The sequence below is a fragment of the Rutilus rutilus genome (assembly GCF_951802725.1).
Source record: "Rutilus rutilus genome assembly, chromosome: 17".
NCBI classification, from domain to species: domain Eukaryota; kingdom Metazoa; phylum Chordata; class Actinopteri; order Cypriniformes; family Leuciscidae; genus Rutilus; species Rutilus rutilus.
In genome coordinates, this window is record NC_140230.1 from 30,957,387 (window position 1) to 30,973,597 (window position 16,211).

Genomic DNA, 16,211 nt, shown 5'->3' on the forward strand with positions numbered 1-16,211 from the left:
TCAATCAATCAATCAATCAATCAATCTGTCTGTCTGTCTGTCTGTCTGTCTGTCTATCTATCTATCTATCTATCTATGCCTCAGATGAATTGGCGCTCAACTCAAAACACATGAAAGCACAGACACTCCGCTCATGCCTGTGAGATGAGAACATACACTCATATTACGGGAATTTAAAGAACACCACGTGTGAGAAAAACACAAAGATGTAATGTCCTGGCAGAACGTCCTATGTGTGAGACTGATGATGTTTTGACCAGCTCAGGCGGCCGTGTGTGTGTGTGTGTGTGTGTGTGCGTGTGAGTAGATAACCATTTCTACCCAATGGCATGTTTACATCCTCTAATTCCTGCCTTCATTCCTGCTTTATGTCATGCCACACCAGTTGGTAATAATAACCAACACAACACCAGAGGATGTGAAAGATGATTAACACAAGGACTCTTTAGAAAGCGCTGCAGATTTACACAGAACTGGAACACCCATCTCTAGCATGTTTGTTTATTAAACGGAAATGCGTTCAGCTAGTCTAGAACTCTCAGTGAGCTTCTTCAACACCTTTAACCGTTTTAAAAGCATTGCAAAACATTCTGCAAAGAAAATCATCATTGATCATCCTCGACTATGTCAATTTAAAGAAGGAAAAGGAAATGTCTGGGTCATATTTGACCACAAATTCAGAAGGAAAAAAATAAGATATGATGTTTTGCATGAAGAAAATGAAGCCTATTTGATTATTTTTTCATTAAAAATTTTTGCATTGTGAAAAAAATAAAAATAAATCATAATTACCATAATGCATATTTGCATTATTCTTATTACTGTAATACAGTTTGTCAGACCAAAATAATAATAATTATTACAAACAAACTAAAAAGAGTACAAAAATCATACTATCATAATATATATTTTTAATTGTACATTACAAAAGTTCTTTACACTGAATTAAGATTAACTAATAATATTATCTTAATACCAATTATAATTTTTTTTTTGGGGGGGGGGGGGGGGGGGGGGTAGATGCACTTAACTGGCATTTAAATAATGTCACAATGGAAAAAGATTTTGATGTGAAATATTATGGAAAGAAGAGGGGAAAAAATCCTGCGGAAAAAAATCGCAAGTTGCAAATCTGGGATGAGAAATATGGCCGGACATTTCTTGGCAGTTTTCATAAGATTCACCTCTAAAAACCACATTCACGTAACATAAAATAGATATAATGTCTTTATGTCAGCTGTGAAGTGATAAACCTCACACTCTTTTCTCTTAACACGTCTAATCAAGAGAGATGTGATACAGATGGAGGAACGACCACTTCCTCTGTGTGGACAGATGGAGAAAAACAGAAAGAAAACCACACACAGAGTAAACTGCTTTACTAACAGCCCAGATCGAAAGAAGAGGCATCTGTGCAGCTGACTGAACGTCTGCATTAACAACAACTATACGAGGCTGGTATTAAAAAAGTTCATTCTGCAGATCTGAGATTCACAATAATATTGTCTATACATGGTCATCATCACAACTGAGCAAAAAAGAAGAGCTTTGGTTTTCCCCCTGAACTGCTTAGTAACTCGAGTGTCAGATGAGGAACAGGATCACTGGACTATTTCTCATGAGCTTGTTTTTGAAACAAGGAAGTCCATCTATGGGTGAGTCTTTGAACACGGAGACATTCATGAGACAAGGCCAGACTGAATAAACAAAGACTGAATGTAAGCCGCCTGTGTCCAGTTTTTTGACAATCGCATCAAATGAAATCAGCTGCAGAACATTTCAGAGATGTTGCAACACAAGGACACAACATATAAACACATATCACAAAAACATTCAGTTTCCAAATCAAATGAGTCAGAAAAAGACTTCCCTGCTGTGGTGTCCTTACAAATAACAGAATAAAAATGTTGCACCATACTAATGTTAGTCAAACGAAAAAAAGAAAAAAAAAACATGTTATGGTCGATTGACTATTTAATCAAAGTAACTGCTCTTCAACAGTCCACCAAGAGCATTTATGGAAACTAAGCTGAAATCATGACCATATTACCATATGACCTCTCACATTTACATATTAATGCATATTCAGTAGTCAGCTATTTAACTTGCCCTGATGAATGACAGTATGAACTATACCAATACAAAGAGGTTAAAGTCATTAACATACAGAATTGTGAAAAGTACAGTAGCAAAATTTAAGGGTTAGAGAAAGGGTGGAAAGTTTTCAAGAACATTTAATTTTTTGGTGCAAGATGACTAACATTATAAGTGAGAAAAATTGGTACAAAAGTACACAGGGGTGTACTAGGGGTGGTGTGGCGCAATGGATAAGACACATGCCTTTGGTGTGAGAGACCTGGGTTCGAATCCACTGTGCGACACCAATGTGTCCCTGAGCAAGACACTTAACCACTAGTTGCTCCAGAGGCGTGCGACCTCTGACATATATAGTAACTGTAAGTCGCTTTGGATAAAAGCGTCAGCTAAATGAATAAATGTAAATGTAAATGTAAATGTACACAGTATAGCACCTTTAAAACATGAACTCTTTCCCCGCCATTGACGGAATTTTACGGCAATCCATCCATGTTATCACTGTTATACGCTATGCTAATTACGCACCTTCTGAAAAAGTATAGAATCTCCAGATCAAAAGACAGGCAAAGAAGAAGCAGAAACAAGCGTAAGCTAACATGATCATCAAACATAAAACAGCATATGAAGCAAAACTGCCTAAGTACATAGACAATCTACTCCGTACATAGTCTAACTCTGGACGTAGTCTTTAGGCCTTGTCCAGACTGTCAGTCCAAATCCAGTTTTTGTCCATATCCGATTGGAATCCAATCATATTTAGCAAGTGTGAACAAAAAAAATAAAATCACATGAAATACTACATTCATGTGGTTTGAAATCCTACTCAAATCGCTTTTCTGGAAATCCGTGTAAACATTTGAAAACAGGATTCAAAGTTCAAGTTTTTGAAAACAATAGCATTATCGTCTCTGTTTAAACTGCAAAAACGTGAATTTGTGAAAATGGTGTCGTTATCCACATGCTTATTACATGTTCAGTCTATAGGGGTGCAGTGTTTCTTTACAAAGTAACATCGCCAACTACTGGCCTGACATGAATAATACAGCGTTTTAGTCGTTTTCGCGGATACATGTGAACAGGGATTGTTTTTACAATGTTGTTGTCAGTACGTGAAAAATGCAAAGGAAAAGTGTAAGGTTTTAAAATGCAGAGGTTTTTAGTACATTGTTGTCGTGTAAACAAAGAGATTAGATTCCATTTCAGATACACAAATAATCGGATTTGGACTGACAGTGTGAACGTAGCCTTAGACAAAAACACTATTTTCTCAGCTTTTTGTTTAAAATGCTGCTTTTTCATGAAAGTGTTGATAATTTTTTTTTTTTTAAAGAATGCATGAAGCTATAATAAAATGAGGCTCTGTTCTTTCTTTTGATATTTTGCATGTTCAAATATATATTCTGGGGGCCATGAAATAAAAAAATATATATTTAAAAAATGTAAGGCTTGCAAAACACTGGCGGGGAAATAATTAAGCAGTGTTACAATAGAAGGTAGCTTATTTTTATGACTTACAGACTTTACTTATGTCAAATATTAATTTGTCCGTTAAAAAGGATAGTATCATAAAAGTGTAAATAGCAAGAGCAAGAGCCAAACGAGCAAAAGCAAAGCATATTGTATGTTTTATTCATAAAATACAGTCAGACTGTCTTCCCCTTCAACACATTTAGTCTTTGTAAATCTGATCAGCTCTGTCACCATGGTGACACTCTATTGGATATGCTTTATCTTTATCTTTACAACCAATGATCGGAGATAAACCCATGACGGTCATCATGGCCTGACCTTAAAAAGTGAAAATAACATGTTTTATGAATAGAGAGAGAAAATGAACTTAAATTAAATTCAGACAGCTGATTCTTTACTAGATTGCTTGAATGTATTCTGAAAAATCTTGGCATGTTACCATGGTGGGGGTTCTTTAAGGGTCATGAAAACATTTATTTTAGATCTTTATTCATTTATTTTTGTTACTTGGACTCAGCCTCAAGTCAACATACATACTATAGTCGTAGTGTCTCATAATTATTCATCAGACTGTGTGGGTCTAATCCAATGAGACTGTCTAATTATTATTATTCATGACATGGACTTTTCCCATGTTCTATGTTAAATTTCTAGTTCCAAATGTGCTAGTATTCATTTCAAGTGGTTATATCATACATTTTTTGTTTCTTTTATAATCAAAAACAAATTGAACTTATGACCATTGCCACCCTCTTTCTGATCTTTAGAATTCAAAAGGTCATATTTTTTTGCAGCCGTACCTTTTAGACGTTTATGTAAAAATCCATTCATATGTAAAAAGTTGAAAAACTTTTGTGTTCTTTGGGAGTGAACGCAAAGTTTCTTGGGGGAACGCAAAACATTTGCGAGAGAATGCAAAAGCATTGAAATACAGTATCATTTTTCTTTCAATCGAATTTTTTTAATAACCATGTCACTTTAGGGCCACCATACAAAACAACAAACAGTGGCCTCTTTTTAAAAATGTAACTTGTTCCCACAGAATTAGAAAGACATTTCATGTTCTGTTCATTTATTAACTTCCCAAAGACTGAATAAAACTTTCCTTCTCTAAACACTAAATTTAGGGTTTGGTGAAAATGATGTCCACAGAGGAGATGTTGCCCAGCAGAAGTCAACGTGCGTATCCAGCACATCCACCAGACAAGATCTGCGAGAGAACTGAACCAGCTTATCTACGGCCACACATACTCACAAAGCCCCACTGAGACCAATTACATTCTCGTCAAGCCAAAGTACGGCGCTGAGATCAGGCCTCAGGATAAGATGAATTACTGCTTCATCTTCACATATTTTTGCTCATTTCCAGGATCGACGGAACGCGGCCGGGGCGACATTCCACCTTCTGAGAGCCGTTCATTTGCATAACATCTAGTTGAGGGGGTGAGAGGGGGCCGTGGAAAATCGGATCAGAGGAAAATCTGCAGTTCGCACAGATCACCATGGCTACAGAGAATGTGACGTGCTCTGTTCTCTGTCAGGTAACCGGGTTTGTCACTGCAGAAGATACTCGTGTGCTACTTTCTTTAGCCGCATTTTACCATACGTGCCTGCAGCAAAAGTGAACTTATAAACTTTTAAATATGTCGATGTGGCAAGCAGGGCGGGGAAGAGAGCCGTGGGAATGGAGCGAGGCCGATGGTGCGAGTGTTAAGTCTCGAGTCCCACGGAGGAGCTCTGGAAGGATAAAAGGAGGAGTGACGACAAAGGAAGACGAGAGAGGACCAGGTCATGTTGTTGTTTATGTTTATTTTGTGATTAAAGCTACGTTTACTGTTCGACGGTTCAAGCCTCCATCTTTTCTGAGCTTTTACATTGTTACAGTCTAATGTAGTTTAACTAACGGCAATTTAGGACAATTGACCTAATCAGACAAGGTTCAGCATCTGTGTGCAATCATGTAGCCGGACTCTTGTATACAGTCAAACCAGACACCAGATATCATTTTTGATATTTGTTTACTACTGGGTGCAGGACACTTTAGTTCATTTATGTAAGTGAGGATAGCAAAATATTATACCCAAAAATGATTCAAACACTTTGACCTGACCATGTTTTGCTTAAGTGTTTTTTCTTTAATCGCAAAAGCGACCTTTTTACACCACAGACTGAACAAAATGAAGCATTGCTTGGCAATTGATTGACCTAAATTGGTATTATAATTGTGTACTTCACTTAACAGCTGACAGCTATTCAACCTAATTCATTTGTGAAACAGTCTAACAGGAGGATGGCCAAAACCAGTGAAATATCAACTGATTTGATAACTCTGAGTTCTTGTCATATTTTATTACCATTTTCTAAACTATGGCGAATAAACTGTGATAATGTGAGAAATGTTGAAGGTGTCTGAATAAATTTTGGTTTGACTGTACACACACATACTGTATATATATAGGTATAAATACTTCATATACTGTACATGTATATACATTTTAGATGAACTATTCCTTTAAGGCCAGCTTTGTCTAAAACCGTCTTTGGTTTTAAAGTCCCCCTGTGGTGAAAGCAAGGTTTTAATATTGTCTATATGTCTGTGGTGTTTTTAATATCCTTTAAGACAAACTGGGCCCTATTTTAACGATCTGAAACGCAAGTATCAAACGCAAGTAACTTTGAGGGCGGATCTTAGGCGCTGTTATACTACACTATTATACCGGCGGGATAAATGACTCTTGCGCCCGACGCAAATCTAAAATGGTTTGGTCTGAAGTAGCTTCATTATTCACAGGTGTGGTTTGGGCGTAACGTGAAATAAACCAATCAGAGCGACATCTCACATTCCCTTTAAGAGCAGACGCGCTTTTTCCATGGCGGATTGCAATTATAACGGCGGATTTGCCAGGCGCGCGCCAGGAGCGGTTCACAGCCGAGGAGACCGACGTGAACCATTGTGTTCTCCAAGTGACATTGGGGATGGGAGAAACCCACCCAAATTAGCTTCGGTTAAACATGCGTATGATAATTTGGGTAAATGTGTAAGCTAGATTTATGCCTACTGTTTCACATCTTCATGGACACAACAATGATTTCCCAAGTGTGTTAATATTTTTCCTTGTAATAATGTAGCCTATGATTTGCAAAAATGAAAACTGCTGCTTCTGTGTAGATGAGAGAATCAAAGTGTATGCGCGTTGTGCACACGCTACATTATGGCCAAGCATGCGCCCTCAAAATAGCATTTGAATAACATGCGCAACGCGCCACTGACTTTAGACTAGGTTTTTCCTGGTCAGTGGCGGAATTGTTTTCTAAACCTGCAAAATAGCACCAGGGAACGTTTGCACCAGAACACGCCTCCTCTTTTCGCTGAACCGCCCCCGGGAGCGCAAGTTCATTTCCTAATTTACCGACGTGCGTCTGTGGAGAGAAAAGTCCACTGTGCGCGGGTGCAAAATAGGAATGATACATGCGTCGGTGTACAAAGTCAATTGCGCTGGGTGCAAGATAGGGCCCACTATGTGTAAATTCATAAGTCAACACCATTGCTGAGTATTTTCTCCAACTGCAGTGAACCAAAGACAGTCTCAAAAACGCGGTTTGAAATCTCTGGTGTTTCTGACGTCACAAATTACCTTGTAACCAATCACGTCAACGAGTGAATCTCTGAGCTGGTGTGAGTGAGTGGAGGCGGGGCTAATTTGCATATTCATAGAACCGCGTATACTAAATGAGGCAAGGGTGTAGAGTTACATTCAAGCTATTTTGAGGCATGAATAACAAAATTATTTTAGCATCCAAAAACACATCCAACATCTTGAAATCTGTGAAGGTCAGAGGTATATGATTATACAGAGACACATTTCACAAGTGTGACAAGGAAGAGCTGCTGTAATTTTCATTATCAGTACAGAATGTTTGTTCTACCAGATGATGGGTTTCACATGGTGTTCTGTCAGATCAGTGTGAAAAGTTCTGGCCATGTCAAGTCCATGAGTGACCTTTACTGGGACAAGCTCCAAAAATTACAAGCTGAAACTCATCTGTCCCTTCTAAACCCTTTGTCTGTTTAACCTCAAATTTCGTACAACTTGTAAACACACTTGCGAAAAGTCATTTTTGCATGTGAGTGTCGCTCTCAACAGTGCCAGAGGCTCCCAGTGTTTTAACTCATACCATCTAACTACAATAACATCTAAACCGTGTGCCACTTTCTATGAACAGGATACAAAACGGGGCCAAAACCACTTGGGTCAGTGGAAAGAGGGGCTTAACCTTCAGAAAATATTGTCGCCAGGTCACCTCAGAAGGGGAATGCGACCTGTTTCACATTTTTTAAATATATACAGTATATATGTTTGGTATTGTATATAGGTATAGGTCTTTTATATAGGTAACTAAACATTTATTAAATGTTTTAAGAATTCATTAAGTATTCAAGTATTCATTACTTCAATGAGCGCATTGTTTCTGCATTAAATTATTACATTGTTTAAATTACTACCATTTTCGCTAACTGTGATTTTGTATATGTATATTTCTGAAATACATACAGTAACTTAGACAGTTACCTCTGATAACAGATCACTCTAAATTGTAATGTAGACATATGCATTTTCTGTAAAGCTGCTTTTAAATGATGTGTACTGTGAAAAGAGCTATACAAATAAATGTAAATTGAATTTAAGAAACGCCAAACATATTTTGGTGGGACAGAATTTTTTTTGCAAAATGCCAAAACGGGTCTTGAACATTCCCCTCCATCCCCTGCGACGTGTCGAGTGGCGTCTACTCTTCTGAAGTCCCTTTCTGCTCTGCCTCAAAGTCATTTCTCTGGAAACGGCTTTTTAAGAGCCACTCAAAAGCTTTTCAAGTCTCTGCAATATTTTCCCAGACTGCTCATTTCCTAAACCACATTGTTTACAAATGAACACAGCATAAATCTTCGGGAAAAAACTGCGGTATGGAGGACACCGTGGAAAATTATCTATAAAAAGAGCTACAAGAGGCTGCTGGTAATTAAAACAATTTTATTTATGAACAGGCATGAGTGTGTTTGGAAACAGTGAAAAGCGACCGCCTCCCGAATACCTCAAACCTCAGTGCATGCCGCAAGACAGAAACCCGTGTGCACATTTAAGGACACAAGGACAAATTCACTAGTTACTTTTGCATGCAGCATTTCAGTGCAAAAACCTGCATCTTATTCAAATAAGAAATGCTCAATGCTGCACACATGATCATTTATATTACACTTTTAAAAATAAAGGTTCCAAAATGTGGTTTTCTATGGAAGCTTGTTTCCATTGCAACTTATTTCACAATTCTGACTTTCTCAGAACTATGACATATCGCAATTGCTGTAAAATGTAATACATTGTTATGAAGTCAGAATTGTGAGCTGACTTTTTTCTCAGAATTACGAGTTTATATCTTGCAATTCTGACTTTATAACAGAATTGAGGTTTTATACTTTGCAATTTGGATGTTTTTTTGGGATATAAACTCTTAAATGCGAGATATAAAATAATAAACTCACATTTCTGAGAAAAAATTTCAGAATTGCAAGATATAAACTCATAGCTGTGAGAATTGTGAGATAAAAAGTCTCAATTACTTTCCTTTTTATTTTTTATTCCATGGCGGAAACAAGCTTACATACTTTTTAAAGCGGTGCAAGAGGAGAACAATTCTTGGTTCCCAAAAGAACCTTTCAGTAAACAATTCTTAAAAGAACAATTTTTTTTCTTAGTGTGAAGAACAATTTAATAATCTGAAGAACCTTTTTCCACTCTAAAGAACCTTTTGTACAATGAAAAGGTTTCAAGGATGTTAAAGGTTCTTCATGGAATCATCAATGCCTTTATAAAACCTTTATTTTTAAGAGCGCAAGTTATTTGGTATACTTTTTAAAGTTTTTTTCCCCAGATTTTTGCCTTTATTATGATAGGATAGAATAGAATAGACAGGAAGCGAGGTGGGAGAGAGAGAGGGGGACGGGATCGGGAAAGGTCCGCGAGCCGGGACTCGAACTCGGGACGCACAAAAAGCAACGGCGCAACACGTCGACGCGCTGCCCACAAGGCTATTGGCGCCAATGTTATTTTATATCCTTAAATACAGAACAAGAGATTCTGTAGCGTACTCTAGTCTCAATGGCACCTAGAGTAAAAAACCACTTCCTCGTCCGGGAAACATATTCGTATGGGTCTCGCTCCTGTAGCATATGAGCCCTCCATGAGAATCACAGAAGCTCAAATGGCTCCAGGACTGAAGGCTAAGGGCACATGGATGAGATTACATCGATTACACTGACGGGCACACCAGTGGTTTCAGCTTTCCCAGGATGCATTAGGAGCCTTTGGGATTTTTGAAAATCTATTATAATGCTGCAGAGAGAGATCCTCCTGTGGGTGTAATTTCTAATTTCTCAATAGTTTCTTCTAAATAACAATGGACCAGAACAAAATGAAGATGTTTGCTTAAATCTGCTGCTCAAATTGAGCAAAAATGCCAATACATTCAGTATTGTCCCTTTGATTAGAAGCATTGTTGATGCTTCTAATCAAAGTTTTGGAGTAACTTTTGCTTTTTAAAGAGTCCTAATTTAGTTTTGTAGGTCTCCTACAATATGTGTATTTGCATCAAATGTAAAAAAACAAAAAATTTCTCATTATATACATCCCCTTTTCTCACAGGGAATATACTTTTATCACAGTGTCTGAATTTTTTGCAGTGTACTTTGTATTTCTCCTATGGAATGTTAGGAGAAACATCTGGGACAAACTTGATTTACTTAAACGAAACATACCTAAGAACTGCTGAGCCATAAAAGGCTTGTGGGATTGTGTTTTGCCAGGGTGAGCATATAAAAATATAAGCATATAAGAGCACCGAACATCAGGGGTTTTCATCTGCACTTGCAACTCTGGCCACTTTGCTGACACAGATCTGGAGGCAAGAGAAGATCAGCAGAGGTTAGATGTGAGCTCCATGGAGCGCTGGGTATAATTACAAGAGAGTTCAGGCCTCTAAAAACGCAGAGAGGAACAATCGGCCACCATAAATCAGAACGATGATTCAGCTTGGTCATGAATAAAACCGTGAGGCTTCAGCTCCATGAAGCTCTCTCCTGCAGATCTTGTCATCAAAGATTAATTAGAGCAGTCTGCAGGACTCCAGCGGTCTCTCATGGACACTCACAGTGCAGAGATACAGTAAAATAACCTGTAATATGGAGGCAAAATATTCCATGTAAACACAAAATTGGACAGTTCTGCTCCTGGATGCAGAGACACTTAAATACACTAAAATAATAGCTATGACGCAAGTTCACCAAGCTAATGTGAATGTCACTGCACATCCTCTTAAAGGCAGGCTATTAAGTCAACATTAAATCAGCAGTGATTTTTAGATGATTTAACTGGACAATTAGACAAAAAAAGATATATATACTACCATTCGAAAGTTTGGGGTAGGTACGATTTTTTTGTTTTTGGAAGAAGTCTCTTATGCTCACCAAGGCTGCATCCATCTATCCATCCATCCATCCATCCATCCAATCATCCATCCATCCACCCTTCCATCCATACACCCATCAATCCATCTATCCAATCATCCATCCACCCTTCCATCCATACACCCATCACTCCATCCATCCATCCACCCAACAATCCATTCATCCAATCATCCATCCATCCATATACCCACCCATCCATCCATACACCCACCCACCCATCCATTCAAGCACCCATCCATCGACCCACCCACCCACCCATCAATCCATCCATCCATCCATACACCCACCCATCCACCCTTCCATATATAAACCCATCAATCTATCCAACCACCCATTCATCCATCCATCAAATAATTTATTCGTAGTGAAAAAGAAGTGAATTAGACATAGAGGACGAGTCTCAGGAGATCTTCTGCAGTCTAGTCTATATATGCACATTTCAAACACACATCTTTTCACACAGTAAAGGATAACCTAGAATAACCTCTTTTTGAAATGTGTGTCTGTGCTCCATGCCCTCTCTACAAGGCTTTCAGGCTTTCTGAATTAAGCACAACAAAGTGGAGCAGGAAGCAGCCAGAGAGTCGGCCTGGGCTTTGAGAAACAGGCCAGGGATTTCACAGGCCTGCACGTGCACAGCAGCTAAAAGCTCTGCCTGAAAAATTGATAGGCTCTATGATTCACATCGCATGAGCTGGTGTTTGGAGCTGCACATCTCAGCCAGACCTGATTTCCTGTTCCAGGTGAAATGCTGCTGTATTGAGCATGACACTGAGCAGGCGGCTTTCTAAACTTTAAAGCACCAAATAAAACAGCACACCGGATCTCACTACGAACATTAATTTCTCATATGTTTGGTTGGAATTCTCAGTGTCGAGTTTGTTTAAAATTTTGCCCCAAAAAGGAAGAAGATATGTCTATTTCAAACCGATCCCCGCTCACACGGATCCGCAAAAACAACTAAAACGCTGTATTATTCATGCCAGGCCAGTAAGGTGCACATTATATCACCGTATTAACAAATTTGCATTTTTGTTGTTTATACGGAGACGATAACGGTACCGTTTTCAAAAACTTGCACTCTAAAACCTGTTTACAATAACGTTTTCAGGCCCCCAAAATGTCATTGGCGTGTAAAACCTTGTGAAAAATAAATATACCTAATTGCATTTATTTTATACTACAAATATATTCACATATGTCTGTACTTACTATAAATACCCTGCAATTGTAGTTTTAGTACACTAAATTGATATACTTAAAGTCCGCTAAATTGGAACAACTAATTTTGTACTTATTGCATCTAGAAATAGTGCTGAGGTCCAACTAAAGATATACTTAAATACTGTATATTTGATGGCGCTAAAGTGGAACTATTGCAAGAATACTTTAGGTACACTTTAAATATCTTGCATGTAAAGACTGATATTATACAGTGATCCTACTATCCTTACTAATAATGATATTAAACATATTTTAGGCTTAATATTAAGAAATATGCATTGTGCAATAAAGAAGTACTCCAAATTAAGTTTAAATATAATATTTATATCAGTAAGTCTAAAGCGATATGTCAGTAAATATGTTAATTGATTTGCAGTATACTTAGTATGAAACAAATGTATTTTAAATAGATTTTGGTATAGGTTTTTTTCACTAGGGAATGAACGGTCAAACGCATAAAAAGTTTTCTGTTTACAGTTGAAAATGTCGTGTAAACGGCCCCTAATTGAGTAGATAAGAATAAAAATGTCATGTGACTTTGACTTTGAAATTAGAATAAACCTTTAACTTTTGAAACTAAAAATAGTTTTCTTTAACTGAAATAAAGCTGAAATACAACTCAAAACCAAATGAAAAATAGAAATATTGCCTTGGCAACTAACTTAAAATAACTTGAAGTTAAAGTACTAAAATTACGAAAACAAAACTGAAATTAATATTCATAAACAGAAATTTAAGTGCACATAACAAAATCTAAAATTAAATTAAAACTAAACATTTAAAAATAAAAGCTAATTCAAAATCTGTCAACAATGATTAGTAAACAAGAAATACATTTAATTTGATAAAAAAAAAACCACAGTCATGTTCCCAGTGGAAACAACACCCATTTCTATTTTGTGCCAATTTCCCTGTAAATAACAATTTTGTTCTCCTGAACACATTGAACCGAAGCGCTGCTTTAAGTACAAATAGTTTTTGCGATATTCAGATTTTCTGCATACATTTAATTCACAATTTGGATGTAAACATGATATATGACAAATGAACATAGCATACTCTACCATATCTTGAGAATAGCTCTAATGGTATAAACAATCATTTATTTTATTTTTCTAATTTTAGAAATTTTAGAAAAAGCATTTTAGCACTGAAAAATATTGTGCACACATCAGCTTTATGCAGGAACAAAAACTAAATATACTGCCAAATTTCAGACCTGAGTCTGTGTTTGTGACCTCTTTTTTGCAAGCATAAATTCTGTAAGTGGAAGGAAGCTAAAAGACATCACAGACGAGCAGAAGACACAACACACCCCACGAGACGTGACAGAGTGCTACGGCCCCTGGCAACCAGCCCAACTTATTAAAAACACACTACCGACCACCTGCCATGTGCAGGCTGAGCACGAGCCGTCTGAAGAGCTGTTTTCATTTCTTTGGGCATGTGATCTACCTGCACGCCACCATTCAGACTTGAGCCAGCCAGTATAGCCAGTGCCAGCCAATGAGTCGATTAGCCGCTCACTGACACAAATAGATTAGATAAATGTGCCGACACTGGAGGATACACCTCCTCAATTACAGCAAACCATGAAAACTCTGGACAGACAGATTATGGCAGAAAACAAAAGTCGTTGCAGAGATTATGTGAATCATAACAGCAGTTTACAGAGTGCTGTAAAGAGAAATCATAAATCTGTAAAATAACTTTTTTTAAGAGAATTATTAATGCATTCCCTTAAAAAGTCTTGTGATGATACCATGGTAAAATGAAGGTGTCAGATGCCAATACTACAGGATTTTGATATATACCACGTTGCTGAATTATCATCATATTCAGGGCTTGACATTAACTTTTATTAATACACATTTCTTAATATTAAGCCTAAAATGTGTTTTAATATCATTATTAGTAAGGATAGTATGATCTCTGTATAATATCAGTCTTTAAATGCAAGATATTTAAAGTGTACCTAAAGTATACTTGCAATATTCCATTTTAGCACAGTCAAGTATACTTAATTATATCTTAAGTTGGACTTCAGCTCTACTTCTGTACAATTAAAGTGCATTTAGTACAAAATTAGTTGTTCCAATTTAGCATACCAAAAGTACAATTGCAGAGTATTTATATTAAGTACATAAATATGTAAATGTATTAGTAGTATACTTGTAAATTTATTTTTATATTATATTATACATTTCTTTTTCACTATTACATAAAATTCAGTACCATGGTATCAAAGTACCATGGTATTTGCATCTGATGCCATCACTGTACCATGGTACTACCAGAGTACTATAAGTAAGTATTGTGTTTGAGGCAGAAGAGTTGGGAATATGTGTAACATCAGCAGTGTGATACGCTTCAGACTGCAGGACCTGGGAATATAAAATCACTGAGAGCGCTAACAGAAATGAAATATTTATGAGCAACATGGACAATTTTATATTGTTTTACCAAATGTAACAAATGCACCAGCAACCTGCCATTTTAAATAAAACAATCATAATCCAACAACCTTCAACCACAACACAAACATACTCAAGTACATCAACAAAAAGACATGGTAGTACTATGATATAATGTTAAAATGCCATCATTTTGGACATGTACTATAGTAATGTCATAGCATTTTGATATATACCATGGTACTAAATGATTATCATATACATGCAGTCAAATAAAACCATGGCATTAAAATGATAAATGTCCAAAAACATGAAATTATGGTTGCACTTTATTTTACAGTACATGCACCTATACGTGTACCTACCTAACAAAGTACTGGGTAATATAAGGTAACTACATGGGATAAGGTTAAGTTTAGGGATAGGTTCAGGGTTAGTACCTAGTTATTACCCAGTTATTGCAATTATTATAGTAAGTACATAGAATGTACATGCGGAACAGGACTGTAAAATAAAGTGCTGCTGAAATTACCACAAGTAATACCATGTTACTTTTGTGTATATGCCAAATAAAACAATCATAATGCAACAGCACAGAACGATTCAAACTTCAAGCAGTTTGATATTCATTAATCACACGCTCGGCTGAAATAAAAAGCTGCAAACAGTTGGAGAACTTTTGTCACTTCAGAGGAACGGCAACAGAAAGAAAGAGAGAGGGGTGTAAAAGAGAGGGATCTCAATTATTCGGTGGTCCTCGGTCCTGCACTGACCCAATTTACACTTTGAGAAACAGGCTGTTTAAACAAAAGTTGTTAGGTTGTTAGAGCTGATGCTAGAAAAGCACTCTCTGTAAGGGGTTGAGAAAAACATACAGACAGCAAAAGGAAAAGAAAGGACGCTGAGTTAGAGACAAACATGAGGACAGAGCCGGACAGACGTGACTGGACTCCTACCTGTCTGGCTGAGCTGTGAGGCGCTGCGACTCTTTCGACTCAACCCCACGACTGCCGCCATCTTGGCACCGATGCTGGAGCGCCGTTTCTTGACATCGGTTCCCACCAGGCTCACGGCCGTGTCTGACTGGCTGCCGTCGGTCTTCTCCAGACTGCACATGTCCCCGCCGATGCTGGTGCTCTTGGTCATGGTGCCCCCGTCCGCCGTTCCCATTTGCCTGTTTTTCATTTTGGATGTAAATTCACTGTCAGTGGCGGCCCATGGAGGAGAGACATGAAGGAGGAGCAGCAGAGGGGTAGAGTAGAGGATGGATGAATGGATGGATGGATGGACGATGGAGAAGAGAAAGTAGAGAGTTAGGTAAGTGGAGGGAGAAGGAGAGCGGAGATTCAGGTCAGAATAAGGTTAAAGGTTAAAGGGTTTAGGCCTCCAATCAGCTCAGGGTGCTTCACAGTAAACTTTTGGGATATGTTCTGGGCGTTAAGTTTTAGTAGTAAGTGATGAACGGCATCTTCAACTACTACAGCGTG

The 16,211-nt window shown here is 37.6% G+C and overlaps 1 protein-coding gene across 7 annotated transcripts in view; it reads right to left on the reverse strand.

Moving 5' to 3' along the window:
* rims2a (regulating synaptic membrane exocytosis 2a) overlaps positions 1-16,211 on the reverse strand; it is a gene marked incomplete at its 3' end in the record, with an annotated part of 189,910 nt that overhangs the window by 15,059 nt on the left and 158,640 nt on the right. For 4 of the 7 annotated variants that reach the window (XM_084385430.1, XM_084385425.1, XM_084385427.1 and 1 more), the window contains one exon: positions 15,681-15,898. In XM_084385430.1, the coding sequence (XP_084241556.1) occupies positions 15,681-15,898 (218 nt within the window). Of the gene's footprint in view, positions 1-15,680; positions 15,926-16,211 lie in introns of all 7 variants that reach the window. The other 3 variants (XM_084385426.1, XM_084385431.1, XM_084385432.1) reach the window with 1 other exon arrangement.